The sequence below is a fragment of the Pyxicephalus adspersus genome, chromosome 1, assembly GCF_032062135.1.
Source record: "Pyxicephalus adspersus chromosome 1, UCB_Pads_2.0, whole genome shotgun sequence".
In the NCBI taxonomy this organism is placed as follows: Eukaryota; Metazoa; Chordata; class Amphibia; order Anura; family Pyxicephalidae; genus Pyxicephalus; species Pyxicephalus adspersus.
Window position 1 is genome coordinate 146,044,997 of NC_092858.1, and position 19,272 is coordinate 146,064,268.

A 19,272-nucleotide genomic window follows, 5' to 3' on the forward strand; every position below is an offset into this window, starting at 1 on the left:
CCTATTTCCTGATATGACAAGTCTCATAAACTTCCAATTTTGATTATTCTTATTTATTTGGATCTAGGCAATTTCCAGGGTTACTTTTAAAAGCTTAAATAAATCATTCTGTGGCTTCAACCAACTTTCTTTCAAAGAACACTTTCATTAACATGTTTTTTTTAGGTAATACCCATTCTTTCTCTCGCCTCATACCATCATCGGCTCAGTTCTGTCCCGCTTGGGAAACACTTTATTTGGACTGTCCTATAAGAAATCAAAAAGGGTTTAATAGCTAAAGAAACACCACAAGCGATGCCTTAGATCTGATGTTGTCTCGAGCTTCGGCTCATGGGAACATTTTTACTGTATAATAAATAATGCGTTGGATAAGCTATCTGTTCCTGGTAGTAAAACAAGAAAAATGTCTCAGACCAAAAATGTGAAGGCTTAAATCAGTTAAATGTTTCTCAACCTCATGAACACGGGGGAGCCCTATGAAACAACATTCAGGTCTTTAGGTGACCCCTGATATAATTATTATATTTACAGCTCACAGTATATTTATGTGGTGGTCAGCAAGAAGAATGCATCTTACATTGCTGAAGAATGCAAAGAATGTCATCCATATGGGTAACCTAAAAGATCATTGGTGTTGCCCAAACTGACCTGAGTGTCACAAACTGCTTATCTCTCAAGTGACCCCTAGCAACCTTTGGAAAAAAACTTGTTGAGAAACACTGCCGTAAATGAACCTTATCTAATCAAAGTGATTGAGGCTAGAGAATTTTTTTTTGTTAAGTTACACTTGTTATTAACTCATTTTTGGGTGGTAAATCCAGAAATTACCCCAGTTTTTTGCTATCACATCCAGTTTTTACGATAAAGGGTACCCTCCATTTTTGTTAAAAAAACCTACAAATTTTATATACAATGAAAAAATAATGAAATAATAACTTGAATAAGATGTTTATTTAAATTTTAAAGGATTTATTGTTACTCTATGACATTTTTACAGTAAAACATTTTAAAATTAATGGGGTAAGCGTTTAAGGTGAAAATTTAGGCTTTTAGCTTTTCCTGATGTGTTCAGTGTTAGGACAATCCCGCCGGATGCTCCAATAGTCAGCCATCATATCTACATCCCATTTACCCTGATACCGTCCTTCCATGACCTTCAAATCTTGGAATTGTTCACCTTGCTCATCACTGACTGCACCAAGGTTTTCTGGGAAGTTAGAAAGATGGCTATGCAGAAAATGTACCCTGATGCTCATTGCAACCAAGCATTTTGTAGCTCTCCAAGAGTTTCTGGACAACTTCTGTGCAATTATTTGCTCGTGTGTTTCCAAGAAAGTCCTTGACAATTCATCTTTGATGAGCTGCCAAATTTGTGGACCATCAAACACACCGGCCTTTATTTTTTAAAATGACAGGCTAGGAAATGTCAAAATTAGGTAATTGAAACGTTTCCTTCAGTTGGCAAAGCTTTAACAAACTGCTTCATCAGACCCAGTTTCATGTGCAGAGGCAGTAATAAAATATCCTTTATATCAACAAGTGGCTCATGTAGAATGTTTGGATCACCTGGTTTTGGGACAGATCTTGGAGGCCAATTCCTTTCCACCCAATGCCTCTCACGAGCTCTTGCTGTCCCACATGCACAGATAACAGGAATATTTGGTGTATCCACGTTGCCTACCAAGAAGGAAGCATACCATTTTAAGGTCAACACAGATGACCTAATTGTGGTGGTGATATTGCAACAACTCAATGACTCCCTTTATGTCTGCATATTCTTCACAAAGAGAAACTGAATGGCCAATTGGGACTGACCCAAATATATTGCCATTGTGAAGGAGGAAACACTTTAGGCTCCGCTTTGAGCTATCAATGAAAAGTCGCCATTCAGTTGAGTTAAACATTGGAATTCCCAATTCCTCCATGAAACCAGGTATGGTATGGCAATACACAAAGCCACTGTCAGTTCTAAAGTACTGCAGAAATGCAATTTCTGTGGTTCCAAAGTGCGATACCTTCATTCCTTCTTCAAGTAAGTTTTTCTCACGCAGTCTTGATGCTAGGAGTTCTGAAACTTTTATTGATAGCCCCAAATCACGTGCCAAATCACTCAACTCATGCTGATCAAATCCCTTACTAACAGAGTCCTCTTTAATTTCAAACTCTTCATCATTTATGTCACCTAGTTCATCACCATAAGCATGTTCTTCAAGAGAGGATAGTGTAGAGAAACAGCAGAGCCAGACATGAGCTGAAAGAAAGGAAATACGTGTGTAAGTAGAAAGAGAAATTTTGCTGATTCACTACGTAGAGCAGCGCACAACCTCTGACCATACTGTCTTGCGTGTAAATGAATAGCCTTTACAAATCCAGGCTACAGTAATCACATTAATATAGTCGGTAAAGAGAAAACCTGACGTGACATGAAAGAAAACTAACTGCACTTTCAGAATCAGCATACCTATTTTAGTGTAAATAAGCTTAAAAATTGAAGTCAACAAAAAATTTGTTCAAAAATTGTTCCCCAGTGTATTTATGATACAAACAGACCTACAAGACCCTTTGCAAAAATTCATACATAAATCTAATTACCAAACCACATTGGATAGTCAAAGTGTCTGGCCTGTCTAGCACTTCCTGCACCGTTTGCAGATTCATGCAGATTTTGCACCTTTTGCAGATTCAATTCAATATTTCAGAAAAAAGGGGTGCAATGCCTGATTTATTGAACCAATCTTCTTTTGCACACTAACACATTAGGGGTTATTCATAAGCAGAAACATGTGTTTTAGTACCCACAAAATCCCTCCAGTTTTTGGGGTTGGACACAATCTTACAGAATAACACAATGGCCCTGTTTTTTTTTTACGTTTTCCAAGGCTGGAGAGGATACGCTTTCACCAGTGAAGCCGGGTGATCCAGCAAACCTGGAATTGAACTGGTCCAGAATTGAAATCATTTGCTAACCAATAGCTATTGACATTTAGGAAATCCATTCCAGGTTTTCTGTATAACCCAGCTTCACTGATGAAAGTGTATTGTCTCCAGCCTTGGAGAACTTTAATAAATCAGGGCCAATTTCCTTTATTATGAAAATCTATTAGATAAAATTGGAGAAAATAAAGCTGTTGCTTGACTTTCTGCCCTTTCTGTTCAGGGTTCAAGACCTTATCTAGCGTGGATGTTCATTTTTTGTTTTGCCTAAAACTAGAAGTCTATGGTGGGGCCAAAACGTCCCTTAGGAAGAAAGATGGATTGTTTCTTTGGGTAGTTTGCTGCTTGAGTAATTTTTTTTGCTACCAGAATTTATCTATAAGTGTGACTACCCTCATATACTCTTTGGAGAACAAAAGATTGATATTAAACATTAATCTCTAACTTTTTGATGTTGGTTTAGAAGGAAAGAATCCTATTTTGACCATCGCACATGTTTATCAGGTTCTTTGGAATAATTGTCCATCACATTCCACTCCATGGGGAACCATTTCAACTCTAAATACAAGGAATACACGGAATACCTCTTATCAAGGTGACTCTTTGGCCACTTTGATAAGGGATCTTTTTGCAGCCCTGAAGGGTAATTATGAAATATGCCATTGAAGTACATCAAGGTTTTTTATTTTGAAATTTAGAACACAGGTTTCACTGTTTCTCTATTTGCTTAACCCTGAATTCCATTGTATATGTACAGCAAATATTATTTTTCTGTTTGCATTGACTTTAAAAAGAAATGTCATAAAAGCCACCCAATTGTTCATTTATGTACTTATGAAAATGGAATTGAACATACTTTAATGCTTCAAGTAAAACTTATAAAATATATGTGTTATCCTTGAACAGTTGCAGAAATTGCACTGAAAGTTGTGAACTGTGCAGAGCAAACCAGTCACATTAGCGTCACTCTGGGGGAAACAGGGCCACTAGGCGGCGCTATGGCTTGCACAAAAGTGGTGTAACCCCTGGAAAGGGAAAAGGCGCAGAGTCTAAGCGGGAACCAGGTCTTCTCCAGAGCGTGGTCCTTGGGCACATCAGGGTGGGCAGGAGGATAGACAGTACCAAATTACTAAGCAGAAGAATTGTCAAGGAAGACCGGGGTAAAGGCAGGCAGCAAGCAAGAGAGGTCTGGTCACAAGCCAGGGGTCAATGGTCAGACACCAGTGACACAGGGGCCACTGTGGACACAGGGAACACAAGAGACACTGGAAGCAACAGGAAGCACAGTTGACACAGGAAAATCCACAGACAGAGAAAAACACTGGAACAGCACAAAGGGAATAGGCTGGAAACAACAGACTGGGCAATAAGGGGTTAACGCAGGAGTTGGACAGAGGGAACACTGAAGTAAGCAACAGGTGTACAGGAACTAGCTCAGAAGAACTAGAGGGCTTGGCACTAGTGATGACATGTTGCATGAACGCTGAGTGTAGTGTCTGAGCTAGCTAAATAGCCAGGGATGATTGAGAGGCTATTTTTTGACTGGCTGAGGGATGGGCAAAAACGGGTAAGTGTGACAACCTTTAGTAGAGGGAAATAATTTTTGTTCTTTCAGAGTCAGCAGAAAAGTAACGGTGGAAATTGCAGATCTAAAGCACAAAGCCATCATGTCACCATCCTAGCTATGCAGTTTGGCACAGTGAGCTACAAGTGTAGGTGAAAAGATTTATTAATACTTTGACACATAAAACAGTCCACATTTCAACTTTGTTTTTTTACTGGTTGGCTGGAATTATGCTTTCACATCAAGGATTATTTCCCGAGTTAATGATTATCTGTACTATTTAATCAACACTAAAACATCACATATCTTCGGTCCATATTATGAAACTTGTTTACCACCTGAAAATAATCTACTATAGTCAATTAAATTTCAACACTGCTGAGAGCACAAGATAAAGATCACATGTTTAGTGATACACTGCTACCCAGTTTTTGTAAATCAATACCATGAATTGGCAAAAATGGGGTGACATTGTTTCACCAGATGTGGAAGTCATCCCTGGACATTTCCCAGTTTTCTAATTTATAACTACAGTGAATGGACATAATATCATTTTCAAAAACATTTATGTAGCATGATATACCCCCAACAATAATTTTTAAGGATACTAGCAGATATGGTTCCAAAAAAAGAGTAAATACAGGCTAAATATTTTCGACTTAAAAGTTACATAGTAGGTTAGGTTGAAAAATTACATAAGTTACATTACAAATTACATAATTACATAAATTACAAAAGTTACATATCAAATTTAGCCACTAAGAAAATAAACATATTGCAGATAAAAACCCCTTTAGACATAGGTAATCTAGAAGAAGGAAACAAAAAATTGAACCCCTGGTTCAATTTGCTCCAACAGGGGAAAAAAATGTCTTCCTGATCTTGTGAGGCAATCGGATGTTCCCTGGATCAACAGTCTCTGCTATCTTTACTTTAAAGCTTTAATACCCAGTTATATTCTGTGCTTCTAGAAAAACATCCAGCTTTTTCTTAAAGCAATCTATAGTAGTTGCTGAAACTACTTCCTGAGGGAGCCAATTCCACATTTTCACAGACCTTACAGTGAAGAATCCCTTCCTTATCTGGAAATTACATTTCTTACCTCCAGATGCAAAGAGTGCCTTTGTAATGAATCATTTGTAAAACAGTGGTATTCTACTTTGGCTAATCAGTGGTTTTTAGTAGAATGTTTGTAATTTGGCCAAGGTAGCCATAATACCTACACTAGCCTTTGGGGGAGACAAAGTTTATGTACATAGTAGAGGTTGGATATAGGAGGCAGGGGGGTCACAGTCCTTTGAATGGATGCTCACGACATGCCTTGGGGACAGAAATAGGAGGCAGATTGTTAGCTCAAAATTGATACAGAGAAAAGAAGGGAAGAGTTAGGGCAGAACTTCAGTTGATGGTGGTGCAGGAGGTATGGATGATGACTATGGCATAGTGTGAAGAGGATGCAGGAGCTGCAACTGATCATGGAACTTTGTGAGACAAGAACGAGGCAGAGATTGACTACTTTCATATTCATATGTCAACAGCAGTGAATCAAGGCAACAAAGATGGTTTGAAATCAAAGTAAAAAGCATTTCCCAAAACAAAGGATTTGTAAGTTTAAAAGGGTCCCAGCTACAATACCAATTGATAGATAACATTGACATAGGAGAACATCCAGAACTTTTCTATAGACAGTGAGAGATCAGAACAAAGCATCCATCAGGTTTTCATTGTAGTCTGTATTCCTGTTTGGGAGATTTCTTTGACTTTCTTGCCTCTAACAAATATACCAAGACAGCAAAAGGTGGCACATGAAACTGCAATTTTTTTTACAGAGCAACAAAGTTTATAAATCACAGTATTGGGTAAGTCTTTGTCAAGTAAAGCAGTGCACGCACACGGTGTGTATTATAGTTCAGGTTTATAAAAAACAAAAACTTAATCAAGCAAAACATAAAGTCAGGTATTATGAAAATATACAGAACAATCCTAAATTCTAAGACCTGCATGAAAGGGAACATTGTCTAGTTTAGAATGAATCTTTGTTTAAAGAAAACAAAGGTAGCAATTATGAGGGCATTCTGAGGGCAAATAAAGGAGATATTTTGTCCATCTACTGCTGCATCTTTCTTAAAGCATTTGTAGATTTCCTCTAGTATGCTAAGTGAGACAGAAATATTTCTCTAGCCTATAGTTTGGACAGAAGATTTATGTAGTCTGACTCATTTTGCTTGACATGCAACAGATTAACAAAAGCAATAATCAAGAAAGATAAAAATCTGATGCCTGTAAATAAAAAAAAACTACACTGCAAGTCTCAGCAATTTTCATTCCTCACTATCGAACTGGATCACCTCATTTTCTTTAAAGACTTTAGGTGGCATTATTGGTGTGCCAAATCCTGCATTAGACTCACTTTTTTTTATTTTTTTATTTCTTTCTATTTTTGAAAATTATTTTTAGAAGAAAGAACAAAAAATATAACATATAGACAAAAACATAAAAAAACAAGCATAAAGCATATCTTAGTGTCATATAATACCATCCAAAAAAAGCCAATTAATTTTTCTAAGGATAAATAAGTTTCCCATTTTTTGAATTACAATATATAAAGCCCAAAAGCAAAACTAAACAAACTTTAGCTCTGTATATCAGCCTGTAACCTCAAATATCTAAAGATCACAGCCTGACAACAATTTTTATAGCTAATACATAATATAATAAAGAAAACAAAAAAAATATAAAGCAGGATCGGGTGAAAAATGTTGAAAGTTTTCATTCAAATCCTATTCAAATGGAACCAGCGTTCTCAAGTGTTATAGAACTGGGACATTTTATTGTTAAGCTTACAAGTAAAATCATCATTAACTAAAATCCAATTTAATTTACACTTAACAAAATCGATAGGAAATAAACCTGATTTCAAGTCTTAGTTATCTTAGCAACAAATTATATGATATAAGATGTAGGAGTTGTTTAGGGAAAAAACAATCATGTTAAACAGTGCAGTTTCTGGAGTTTTAGGGAGACTAACCTTAGTTAAAAAAAAAAATTATAAATCCCAATCCAAAACCTCTGTACCATAGGACATTGCCACCAAGTATCCATGTATGTCCATTTGTCCACATCTCCAAAAACTTAATGGAGAAACTGTTGGATTATAATATTAAACTCTACTGGAGACCAAATACCAACGCAAGAAAGACTTATAATTAGCCACTATTAGGACATTTTAAGAATTTATAAACCACATTTTGCCATTCTTGGGTGTCCCATTTAAAATTTAGATCAGCCTTCCATTGAATCATGTAGTGCAGTTTCCTAAAACAATTAAAAGGGAAACAAGTAACTGAAAGTATCCCTCTCTCATTATCAGAGGATTTACATGATTGATCAAATAGGGTAAACCGAAAAGGTGGGGTGGGGAAAGGTTGAAAACCTTTTTTTCTCTCAAATAAATGATTTTTTTTTAGATAAGTCGTAAAGTGTCTGAAAAGAGAAACATATTTATCTGTCAATATATCCAAAGTAATAATTCTATTCACAACTAAAAATCTAGAAGAAGCATTTTTTTTCCACCATTGAAAATGTAAACAATTGTAACCTGGAGAAAAATTGGGAATATTAAAATGGGAGCAAATAGAGTATAAGAACATGCCCAGTTCAGAGAACTATTATTTAAGGGTTTAAAGATCTACACCAGAGTTCTGTATCAATAATGAAAGCACTAGACCTCTGGTTATGTGAGTTTATGTGGTTACAAATTTCCTTGCGAATCTTTGAATCATTATTTGCACAAGCAATTATTTTTAGCACAGAGGAGTTTGGAACCAATGTAAGGTTTTTAATGCCATAAATGTCTCCATGTTGAGTTATTCTCTCTTCATTTTAGACCTGGAAGGGTTACAGCTTCTGAGAAAATGTTTTTAATCGATCTCTTTGCATTCCTCTCCTGGTGAATAAAACTCACCCAATTTCTTGTATATTTGCTAAGAAGAAAAAAAATCAACTGGTGTTAATCTTTAACAGGCACATTATAAAAGTTCTATATGTCTAGCCTTCAAGTGATCCGCTGCACTGCATGCATTGATAAAGACTGACCTGAAAGAATAATATCTGAGAACTGATGACAGGAGTTACTAAGAAACAGTTAACTTTTAAAAGTTGTTACCTGTTATCATAGTCATTTACTTTTCGTTATGTCACCTTCTTCCTTATTGGCAGAGAAGTATATTGCAGGAAGCATGTATAAACACCCAGATTTGGCCACATGTTTCTTAAAGCTTAAATAGAAATGTATTAGAGTGAAGTTTCCTCTTCAAGTACCAATTAACTTCTGGCAACATGGGGTCTGTGGGGAGATGGCTACTGGCAAACAGAAATTATTTTATCATCTTTCTGACTCCGCTTTTGCTTATCCCTCTTCCCTTAGTGGTGCAAAGTAAAGTAAGTACTTGTTTTATTCATGTAACTTAGAAAATCACTGTCAAGATGCAGAGCTCACATGCACTGTCTGCAGGAATACAATTTAAAAGCATATGAAATTCTCAGTACAGAAATACAAGATTTGAAAGTTACAGACTTCAGAAAAAGTTTTGTTGTGTTAATGGTAAGATTTACTTTAGTATTGTTAATGCATTTCTCTTGCAAATATAATACTGTAAGGCAGGAAAGTGAAATAAATCTCACAGTACATAGTGTTATCTGCCATTTTTTAATTTTACTAATATAGGTTCTTGAATTTTCCAGATTTTCCATTTGGAAATGAACACATTTTTTTTTGCTATTGGAGTATGTTAAGTATATCATAGCTTATAAATGTCTCCTATTTCTGCAGACTCTCCTGCTTTTGGAAGCTATTCCACTATTATTACTTCCACTATAATAAAAAGCCAGTTAACCAATGTTTTACCATTATATTTTTTTATCATAGCGCTTTAGGTTCATGTCACAAGAGCAAATGACGGGGAGGAGGGTGGGGGTTGTCCTTCTTCATACATGTGCAACTGTGTCCTTGTTTTTCATCTCAGAAAAAATGTTAGGTATGGTTTTATAGAAAGCAATGTTCTTGAAATGATTCCTGATGAAATTGGCAAGTAATTGTAAACATACCGTACATGCAGTTCCTCCTAACAACAATATTTTTCTCTTAATATTGGTTAGTTTACATTGTGTTGGTGCATTAGAATGCCTTGATTGTTACATGGTTACATTATGTATGTTGCTTGTGGTATGCATAAAGAAATATTATGTCAGTATGTACTGTATATAAATGAAAGTGGGTGATATAAGGTGAAAATGTTGCTATTTGTATTGCATTATGCTTTTCTTGAGCTTCACTCAGTCCTCATAGGGGAAATATATAACCACTGCAATGTTGCATAATAAAGATTGCATATTGCATAGCAGGTTTTTCTCAACTACATTAGTAGTAAGCAAGTAAACACTCCTTACAATCCTATATTTCCAGTTACACCCTGATATGCCTGAACTTATTTCATGTACTCCCTGATGTCCACCTATTCCAAGTAACTTTCAATTGTGCATGTTTTTTAGACAGCTGATGTTTTAAAATAACAAAAATGCTTCTACTCTCTTCTATGGCTTAATTGGCTGCATAGTGCACAACAAGGGCACAGAAAAATCGTGCAGCCTGTGCAAACAGAACAGCACGGGGCAAGGTGAAGGTTAATGAATGTTAAGCAGTATGCCGGTAAAATGCATTTACGTGGCATTAAGAATTAATGACAATTCAGCAAACCAATGCATGGGATATGCATTGCCACACAGGTAACACAAAGTTTCCATGTGTAAATATGTGTGTTATCACAACACACTAGTGGAATTTTTCTCCAGACTGAAGACAAATCTAAGGATACACCATTTTAAATATGTTATCCAATCGTTTTTTGGCATAGAAAAATAGTTTGGTCCATTAAAGTGGGGCCATGTTAGGGGAGTGACCTCTGCCTACATACATGGTGCTAAAGGGTGTACTTTTTTACAACCCACAAAAGCTTAAAGGGTTACTTTTTTATGGAGTATATTTTTACTACTGGCCTTACATGGAAAGAGCATCTATCTGTAGAACACAGAGGCATTTCCACCCCCCCTTTCAGTTACCCAGCACCGTGGACACCCCTGGACATCATGAGTACACATTCTCAGTCTTCCAGAAAGAAGCAGGCAAAACAAGAACACCGCACGGCCTCTACCAGGATTTATACTAAGATGGTGCCCGCAAGCCCTGCCAGTACTTCCAGTGCACCAGAGACACCCTCAAACTTGTAGGAAGATGACCTCTCCATCCTGCTTGAGCCTTCAGTCTCAGAAAAAGGATGTGCTCCGGGAGACCGCTCATCACATTGGAACAGTACTGCACTGCAACAACGTAAAGCTGCCTTATACAAGGCTAAGCAAGCCAGCAGTCCTGCTCAGGGTGAAAGGCCCCTTTCCTCTCCAGGGGGTCGGATTGTTCATCACACTTCTATCACACATCTATGGTCATGGACTCTCCATCACCTGATACTGGGGTACTGCAGATTTCTTACTCATTTACTTTGCAAAGTTTTCAATCTATACGACATGCAGCACTTGAATCTCAGTTTAAAAGGCTAGAAGCACATCTCACCAAAGAGATGAAGGAAGTATATAACTGCACTGCGCAACTAGAAGGCCACATGGCTAAATGTCACCATGGTCTTGTAAGGACATGAGGAGGACATAGACTCTCTTAAGCTTGAAATTCAAACACTTCACTATAAGTTGGAGGACACTGAGAACCAAACCTGCCCATCTAATTTACGTATAAGGGGTCTCCCTTAGCATATTGTGAACCTGCCGTCTAATATGCTAGCTCTTCTGCAGGAATTGGCCCCTGATATATCGGTGGAGCAATTAGAGATGGACCGAGTCTATAGGGCTCTTACCAATCGTCAACCAAAAGGCCCACCTCGTGATGTGATTATCAAGGTTCATTTCTACTGTACAAAAGAGCTGGGCCTTATGGACCACTCTTCTTCTCAAACTCCTGCAAACTCTAGATCCCCGCAATGTTCCTGCTGGAGAAACACAAGGTTCCAATAAGAACTTCACCAAATAGTCCGGTTTCTGCTGTTCTGCCTATCTTTTGGGTTTTTTTTAGGCTTATCCAAGTTGATCTACGGTTTCCCTGCTGTATTCGACTATGATGTAGCCTAAACTCTGTTCTTATGGCTAGTGTTATTGACCTCATATGAAGTCTATTGAAGGAGTTTTTTTTTTTTGTTTTCTTTTTCTTTTTTGAGATGTTAGCTACTGCGTGCTCCCCATCCCCCAACTGATGATGTCAGTTTGGTGGCCACCCTTGTTTACCACAGTTATATTTGGCCGTTGTTTACAGGTATTATTGTCAATTTGCAAATTTTGTAATTTCTTGTTTTTTTTTGTTCTGCTTTCTCGCCACTCTTTCTTTCACTTTTCTGCACCTTCTTCCCCATTCCCCATTCCAACCCTTTCCCAGGCTATCTCCTCCCCAGACCCAATTTTACCTGGGCCCTACTAATTTGGTGGCTTTGGGGCAACTCAATATTGAGACCTTTGCCATACCGGTTGCAATGCCGATAACTATTTTGAGCCGGAATGCAGGCCTGAATTCCCCGCATAAGCGAACAAAAGCATTTTGTTGCTTTCATTCCAAACGCATGGATGTAATCTGTCTTCAAGAGGAGGATATTGGTAGATCATTGGATGACACCCAATGGGAGAAGATCTGGGATACAGCTGCACATGGTGTTGCCCACGCTGGCTTTCATGAGGCTAATTACAAACTGCTTATGAGATGGTATTTAGCTCCGGCTGGATTGCCAAAATTACTGTGTCTAATTTGTGTTTCAGACAATGCGGTGCTATGGGCCCGCTATACCATATTTGGTGGACCTGCCCACGTATTAAACGATTCTGTATAGGTGTCCATCAGATTGTATACTCCCTTATAGGAAAAAGTATGAGAAAGATCCTTACAAAGCGTTATTGCTCCTGAAAACAAACAATTGTACAAAACACCAATTTAAACTCCTTAATTTTATCTTCATTGTTGCTAAGCAAACATTGGCGAAGGCTTGGTCCTCGAATATCTCTACTGTGAAACACGTCAAATGCAAGATTAATTGGTATTTTATCAAATAATTATTGGCTGCTAAACTAAAGGATTCTTTGGGAGTTTCCCAATTGGTATGGATGCCATGGATCACCAAATTTTTTCCTGGGGATTTCAATGTGGACTTACTCTCTTTATCAGGAGCCCTTTTATTGTGGTCACCCCAGATAACAATAGTGGTTATACTTGGTCTCGGGTCTTTCCCTCCCCAGCCCATATCCTCTCCCTCTCCCTTTTCCCATTTCTTTCTTTTCTGTTCCCTTTTTTTAACCAAGTACACACACTTGTTGAAAAACTTGTGTTTCATGTTGCTAGCTGAAGCTCCTGTTTGTTAATCAATAGGTTTTATAGTTATTTCATCTTTTCTCCCTTTTTGTTCTTGTTATTTATTTCTGTTCTATTGAAAATGTAAAATTTGTACTCTTAATAAAAATATTAAAAACAAAAACATCACAAAGGATATAACCCTTCTTGACCCACCTAAGAATACATTTTTTTATCTAGAGTATTTATCTCCTTTCTCAGTGATTTGCTTTATAATGGTAAATATCTAAATTTGTAAAAAAAAAAGTGCAGATGTTGCCAATTATCTAACACCATGCCTGGGAATTCTTTAAGGAAATCTGTCTTTTGACTGGCCCAAGAATGAGACATAAGCATGGTGGTAGCTGGTTGTTGTTCATTTTAAACTGTATCTAAAGCCAAAAAAACATTTCTTTTTTTAGGATGGAGTGCTAAGGGATTTGAATACCTGCCAGGTTTTATTGCTTTATCTGTACCCATTTAGGCTTAAAAGTGAAGAACATGGAAATGCTTGTTACAGTGACAATTGTTAAAAAGTGGTGATTTTCCACATGTGATACTTGTAACATAAACACTCCACAAGTCCTTCAATGGAGTCCAGTGTCCAGGAAGTATTGTGTTTCGAGAGAAGAACTGTGGACGTGTATGGTGATGGAGCCTGCAGACTGTTAACTAGAGAAGTCATGTAAGATAGAATGTATGGCTGAGAATACAAAAAGATCTGCAATCCTGAGATCTAATAAGAAGCATGGGAAGCAAGTGTGGCAATCATGGAGATATGTAAGCTCTTCTGGGCAGGGTCCCCTCCTCCTGTGTCACTGTATCTGTCTGTCATTTGCTACCACTATTTTATGTACAGCGCTGCGTAATATGTTGGCGCTATATAAATATTGTTTACCCAATTTCTTGTATATTTGCTAAGAAGAAAAAAAATCAACTGGTGTTAATCTTTAACAGGCACATTATAAAAGTTCTATATGTCTAGCCTTCAAGTGATCCGCTGCACTGCATGCATTGATAAAGACTGACCTGAAAGAATAATATCTGAGAACTGATGACAGGAGTTACTAAGAAACAGTTAACTTTTAAAAGTTGTTACCTGTTATCATAGTCATTTACTTTTCGTTATGTCACCTTCTTCCTTATTGGCAGAGAAGTATATTGCAGGAAGCATGTATAAACACCCAGATTTGGCCACATGTTTCTTAAAGCTTAAATAGAAATGTATTAGAGTGAAGTTTCCTCTTCAAGTACCAATTAACTTCTGGCAACATGGGGTCTGTGGGGAGATGGCTACTGGCAAACAGAAATTATTTTATCATCTTTCTGACTCCGCTTTTGCTTATCCCTCTTCCCTTAGTGGTGCAAAGTAAAGTAAGTACTTGTTTTATTCATGTAACTTAGAAAATCACTGTCAAGATGCAGAGCTCACATGCACTGTCTGCAGGAATACAATTTAAAAGCATATGAAATTCTCAGTACAGAAATACAAGATTTGAAAGTTACAGACTTCAGAAAAAGTTTTGTTGTGTTAATGGTAAGATTTACTTTAGTATTGTTAATGCATTTCTCTTGCAAATATAATACTGTAAGGCAGGAAAGTGAAATAAATCTCACAGTACATAGTGTTATCTGCCATTTTTTAATTTTACTAATATAGGTTCTTGAATTTTCCAGATTTTCCATTTGGAAATGAACACATTTTTTTTTGCTATTGGAGTATGTTAAGTATATCATAGCTTATAAATGTCTCCTATTTCTGCAGACTCTCCTGCTTTTGGAAGCTATTCCACTATTATTACTTCCACTATAATAAAAAGCCAGTTAACCAATGTTTTACCATTATATTTTTTTATCATAGCGCTTTAGGTTCATGTCACAAGAGCAAATGACGGGGAGGAGGGTGGGGGTTGTCCTTCTTCATACATGTGCAACTGTGTCCTTGTTTTTCATCTCAGAAAAAATGTTAGGTATGGTTTTATAGAAAGCAATGTTCTTGAAATGATTCCTGATGAAATTGGCAAGTAATTGTAAACATACCGTACATGCAGTTCCTCCTAACAACAATATTTTTCTCTTAATATTGGTTAGTTTACATTGTGTTGGTGCATTAGAATGCCTTGATTGTTACATGGTTACATTATGTATGTTGCTTGTGGTATGCATAAAGAAATATTATGTCAGTATGTACTGTATATAAATGAAAGTGGGTGATATAAGGTGAAAATGTTGCTATTTGTATTGCATTATGCTTTTCTTGAGCTTCACTCAGTCCTCATATGGGCAATATATAACCACTGCAATGTTGCATAATAAAGATTGCATATTGAATAGCAGGTTTTTCTCAACTACATTAGTAGTAAGCAAGTAAACACTCCTTACAATCCTATATTTCCAGTTACACCCTGATATGCCTGAATTTATTTCATGTACTCCCTGATGTCCACCTATTGCAAGTAACTTTCAATTGTGCATGTTTTTTAGACAGCTGATGTTTTAAAATAACAAAAATGCTTCTACTCTCTTCTATGGCTTAATTGGCTGCATAGTGCACAACAAGGGCACAGAAAAATCTTGCAGCCTGTGCAAACAGAACAGCACGGGGCAAGGTGAAGGTTAATGAATGTTAAGCAGTATGCCGGTAAAATGCATTTACGTGGCATTAAGAATTAATGACAATTCAGCAAACCAATGCATGGGATATGCATTGCCACACAGGTAACACAAAGTTTCCATGTGTAAATATGTGTGTTATCACAACACACTAGTGGAATTTTTCTCCAGACTGAAGACAAATCTAAGGATACACCATTTTAAATATGTTATCCAATCGTTTTTTGGCATAGAAAAATAGTTTGGTCCATTAAAGTGGGGCCATGTTAGGGGAGTGACCTCTGCCTACATACATGGTGCTAAAGGGTGTACTTTTTTACAACCCACAAAAGCTTAAAGGGTTACTTTTTTATGGAGTATATTTTTACTACTGGCCTTACATGGAAAGAGCATCTATCTGTAGAACACAGAGGCATTTCCACCCCCCCTTTCAGTTACCCAGCACCGTGGACACCCCTGGACATCATGAGTACACATTCTCAGTCTTCCAGAAAGAAGCAGGCAAAACAAGAACACCGCACGGCCTCTACCAGGATTTATACTAAGATGGTGCCCGCAAGCCCTGCCAGTACTTCCAGTGCACCAGAGACACCCTCAAACTTGTAGGAAGATGACCTCTCCATCCTGCTTGAGCCTTCAGTCTCAGAAAAAGGATGTGCTCCGGGAGACCGCTCTTCACATTGGAACAGTACTGCACTGCAACAACGTAAAGCTGCCTTATACAAGGCTAAGCAAGCCAGCAGTCCTGCTCAGGGTGAAAGGCCCCTTTCCTCTCCAGGGGGTCGGATTGTTCATCACACTTCTATCACACATCTATGGTCATGGACTCTCCATCACCTGATACTGGGGTACTGCAGATTTCTTACTCATTTACTTTGCAAAGTTTTCAATCTATACGACATGCAGCACTTGAATCTCAGTTTAAAAGGCTAGAAGCACATCTCACCAAAGAGATGAAGGAAGTATATAACTGCACTGCGCAACTAGAAGGCCACATGGCTAAATGTCACCATGGTCTTGTAAGGACATGAGGAGGACATAGACTCTCTTAAGCTTGAAATTCAAACACTTCACTATAAGTTGGAGGACACTGAGAACCAAACCTGCCCATCTAATTTACGTATAAGGGGTCTCCCTTAGCATATTGTGAACCTGCCGTCTAATATGCTAGCTCTTCTGCAGGAATTGGCCCCTGATATATCGGTGGAGCAATTAGAGATGGACCGAGTCTATAGGGCTCTTACCAATCGTCAACCAAAAGGCCCACCTCGTGATGTGATTATCAAGGTTCATTTCTACTGTACAAAAGAGCTGGGCCTTATGGACCACTCTTCTTCTCAAACTCCTGCAAACTCTAGATCCCCGCAATGTTCCTGCTGGAGAAACACAAGGTTCCAATAAGAACTTCACCAAATAGTCCGGTTTCTGCTGTTCTGCCTATCTTTTGGGTTTTTTTTAGGCTTATCCAAGTTGATCTACGGTTTCCCTGCTGTATTCGACTATGATGTAGCCTAAACTCTGTTCTTATGGCTAGTGTTATTGACCTCATATGAAGTCTATTGAAGGAGTTTTTTTTTTTTGTTTTCTTTTTCTTTTTTGAGATGTTAGCTACTGCGTGCTCCCCATCCCCCAACTGATGATGTCAGTTTGGTGGCCACCCTTGTTTACCACAGTTATATTTGGCCGTTGTTTACAGGTATTATTGTCAATTTGCAAATTTTGTAATTTCTTGTTTTTTTTTGTTCTGCTTTCTCGCCACTCTTTCTTTCACTTTTCTGCACCTTCTTCCCCATTCCCCATTCCAACCCTTTCCCAGGCTATCTCCTCCCCAGACCCAATTTTACCTGGGCCCTACTAATTTGGTGGCTTTGGGGCAACTCAATATTGAGACCTTTGCCATACCGGTTGCAATGCCGATAACTATTTTGAGCCGGAATGCAGGCCTGAATTCCCCGCATAAGCGAACAAAAGCATTTTGTTGCTTTCATTCCAAACGCATGGATGTAATCTGTCTTCAAGAGGAGGATATTGGTAGATCATTGGATGACACCCAATGGGAGAAGATCTGGGATACAGCTGCACATGGTGTTGCCCACGCTGGCTTTCATGAGGCTAATTACAAACTGCTTATGAGATGGTATTTAGCTCCGGCTGGATTGCCAAAATTACTGTGTCTAATTTGTGTTTCAGACAATGCGGTGCTATGGGCCCGCTATACCATATTTGGTGGACCTGCCCACGTATTAAACGATTCTGTATAGGTGTCCATCAGATTGTATACTCCCTTATAGGAAAAAGTATGAGAAAGATCCTTACAAAGCGTTATTGCTCCTGAAAACAAACAATTGTACAAAACACCAATTTAAACTCCTTAATTTTATCTTCACTGCTGCTAAGCAAACATTGGCGAAGGCTTGGTCCTCGAATATCTCTACTGTGAAACACGTCAAATGCAAGATTAATTGGTATTTTATCAAATAATTATTGGCTGCTAAACTAAAGGATTCTTTGGGAGTTTCCCAATTGGTATGGATGCCATGGATCACCAATTATTTGCCTGGGGATTTCAATGTGGACTTACTCTCTTTATCAGGAGCCCTTTTATTGTGGTCACCCCAGATAACAATAGTGGTTATACTTGGTCTCGGGTCTTTCCCTCCCCAGCCCATATCCTCTCCCTCTCCCTTTTCCCATTTCTTTCTTTTCTGTTCCCTTTTTTTAACCAAGTACACACACTTGTTGAAAAACTTGTGTTTCATGTTGCTAGCTGAAGCTCCTGTTTGTTAATCAATAGGTTTTATAGTTATTTCATCTTTTCTCCCTTTTTGTTCTTGTTATTTATTTCTGTTCTATTGAAAATGTAAAATTTGTACTCTTAATAAAAATATTAAAAACAAAAACATCACAAAGGATATAACCCTTCTTGACCCACCTAAGAATACATTTTTTTATCTAGAGTATTTATCTCCTTTCTCAGTGATTTGCTTTATAATGGTAAATATCTAAATTTGTAAAAAAAAAAGTGCAGATGTTGCCAATTATCTAACACCATGCCTGGGAATTCTTTAAGGAAATCTGTCTTTTGACTGGCCCAAGAATGAGACATAAGCATGGTGGTAGCTGGTTGTTGTTCATTTTAAACTGTATCTAAAGCCAAAAAAACATTTCTTTTTTTAGGATGGAGTGCTAAGGGATTTGAATACCTGCCAGGTTTTATTGCTTTATCTGTACCCATTTAGGCTTAAAAGTGAAGAAAATGGAAATGCTTGTTACAGTGACAATTGTTAAAAAGTGGTGATTTTCCACATGTGATACTTGTAACATAAACACTCCACAAGTCCTTCAATGGAGTCCAGTGTCCAGGAAGTATTGTGTTTCGAGAGAAGAACTGTGGACGTGTATGGTGATGGAGCCTGCAGACTGTTAACTAGAGAAGTCATGTAAGATAGAATGTATGGCTGAGAATACAAAAAGATCTGCAATCCTGAGATCTAATAAGAAGCATGGGAAGCAAGTGTGGCAATCATGGAGATATGTAAGCTCTTCTGGGCAGGGTCCCCTCCTCCTGTGTCACTGTATCTGTCTGTCATTTGCTACCACAATTTTATGTACAGCGCTGCGTAATATGTTGGCGCTATATAAATATTGTTTATTAATAATATTATAGACTAGACATATACTGTGTTGTCACATAGAAAGTGCTGGTGAACAGAAGGTTCAACATGTA

At 37.7% G+C, this 19,272-nt stretch overlaps 1 protein-coding gene across 2 annotated transcripts in view; it reads left to right on the plus strand.

The window, feature by feature from the left end:
• Nucleotides 1-13,971: 13,971 nt before the first annotated feature.
• Nucleotides 13,972-19,272, plus strand: part of SLC13A2 (solute carrier family 13 member 2) — a 36,707-nt gene continuing 31,406 nt past the window's right edge. The window contains exon 1 of one of the 2 annotated variants that reach the window (XM_072430108.1): nt 13,972-14,306. In XM_072430108.1, the coding sequence (XP_072286209.1) occupies nt 14,205-14,306 (102 nt within the window). In that variant the 5' untranslated portion in view covers nt 13,972-14,204. Of the gene's footprint in view, nt 14,307-14,328; nt 14,470-19,272 lie in introns of those variants that run through there. The other variant, XM_072430101.1, reaches the window with a different exon arrangement.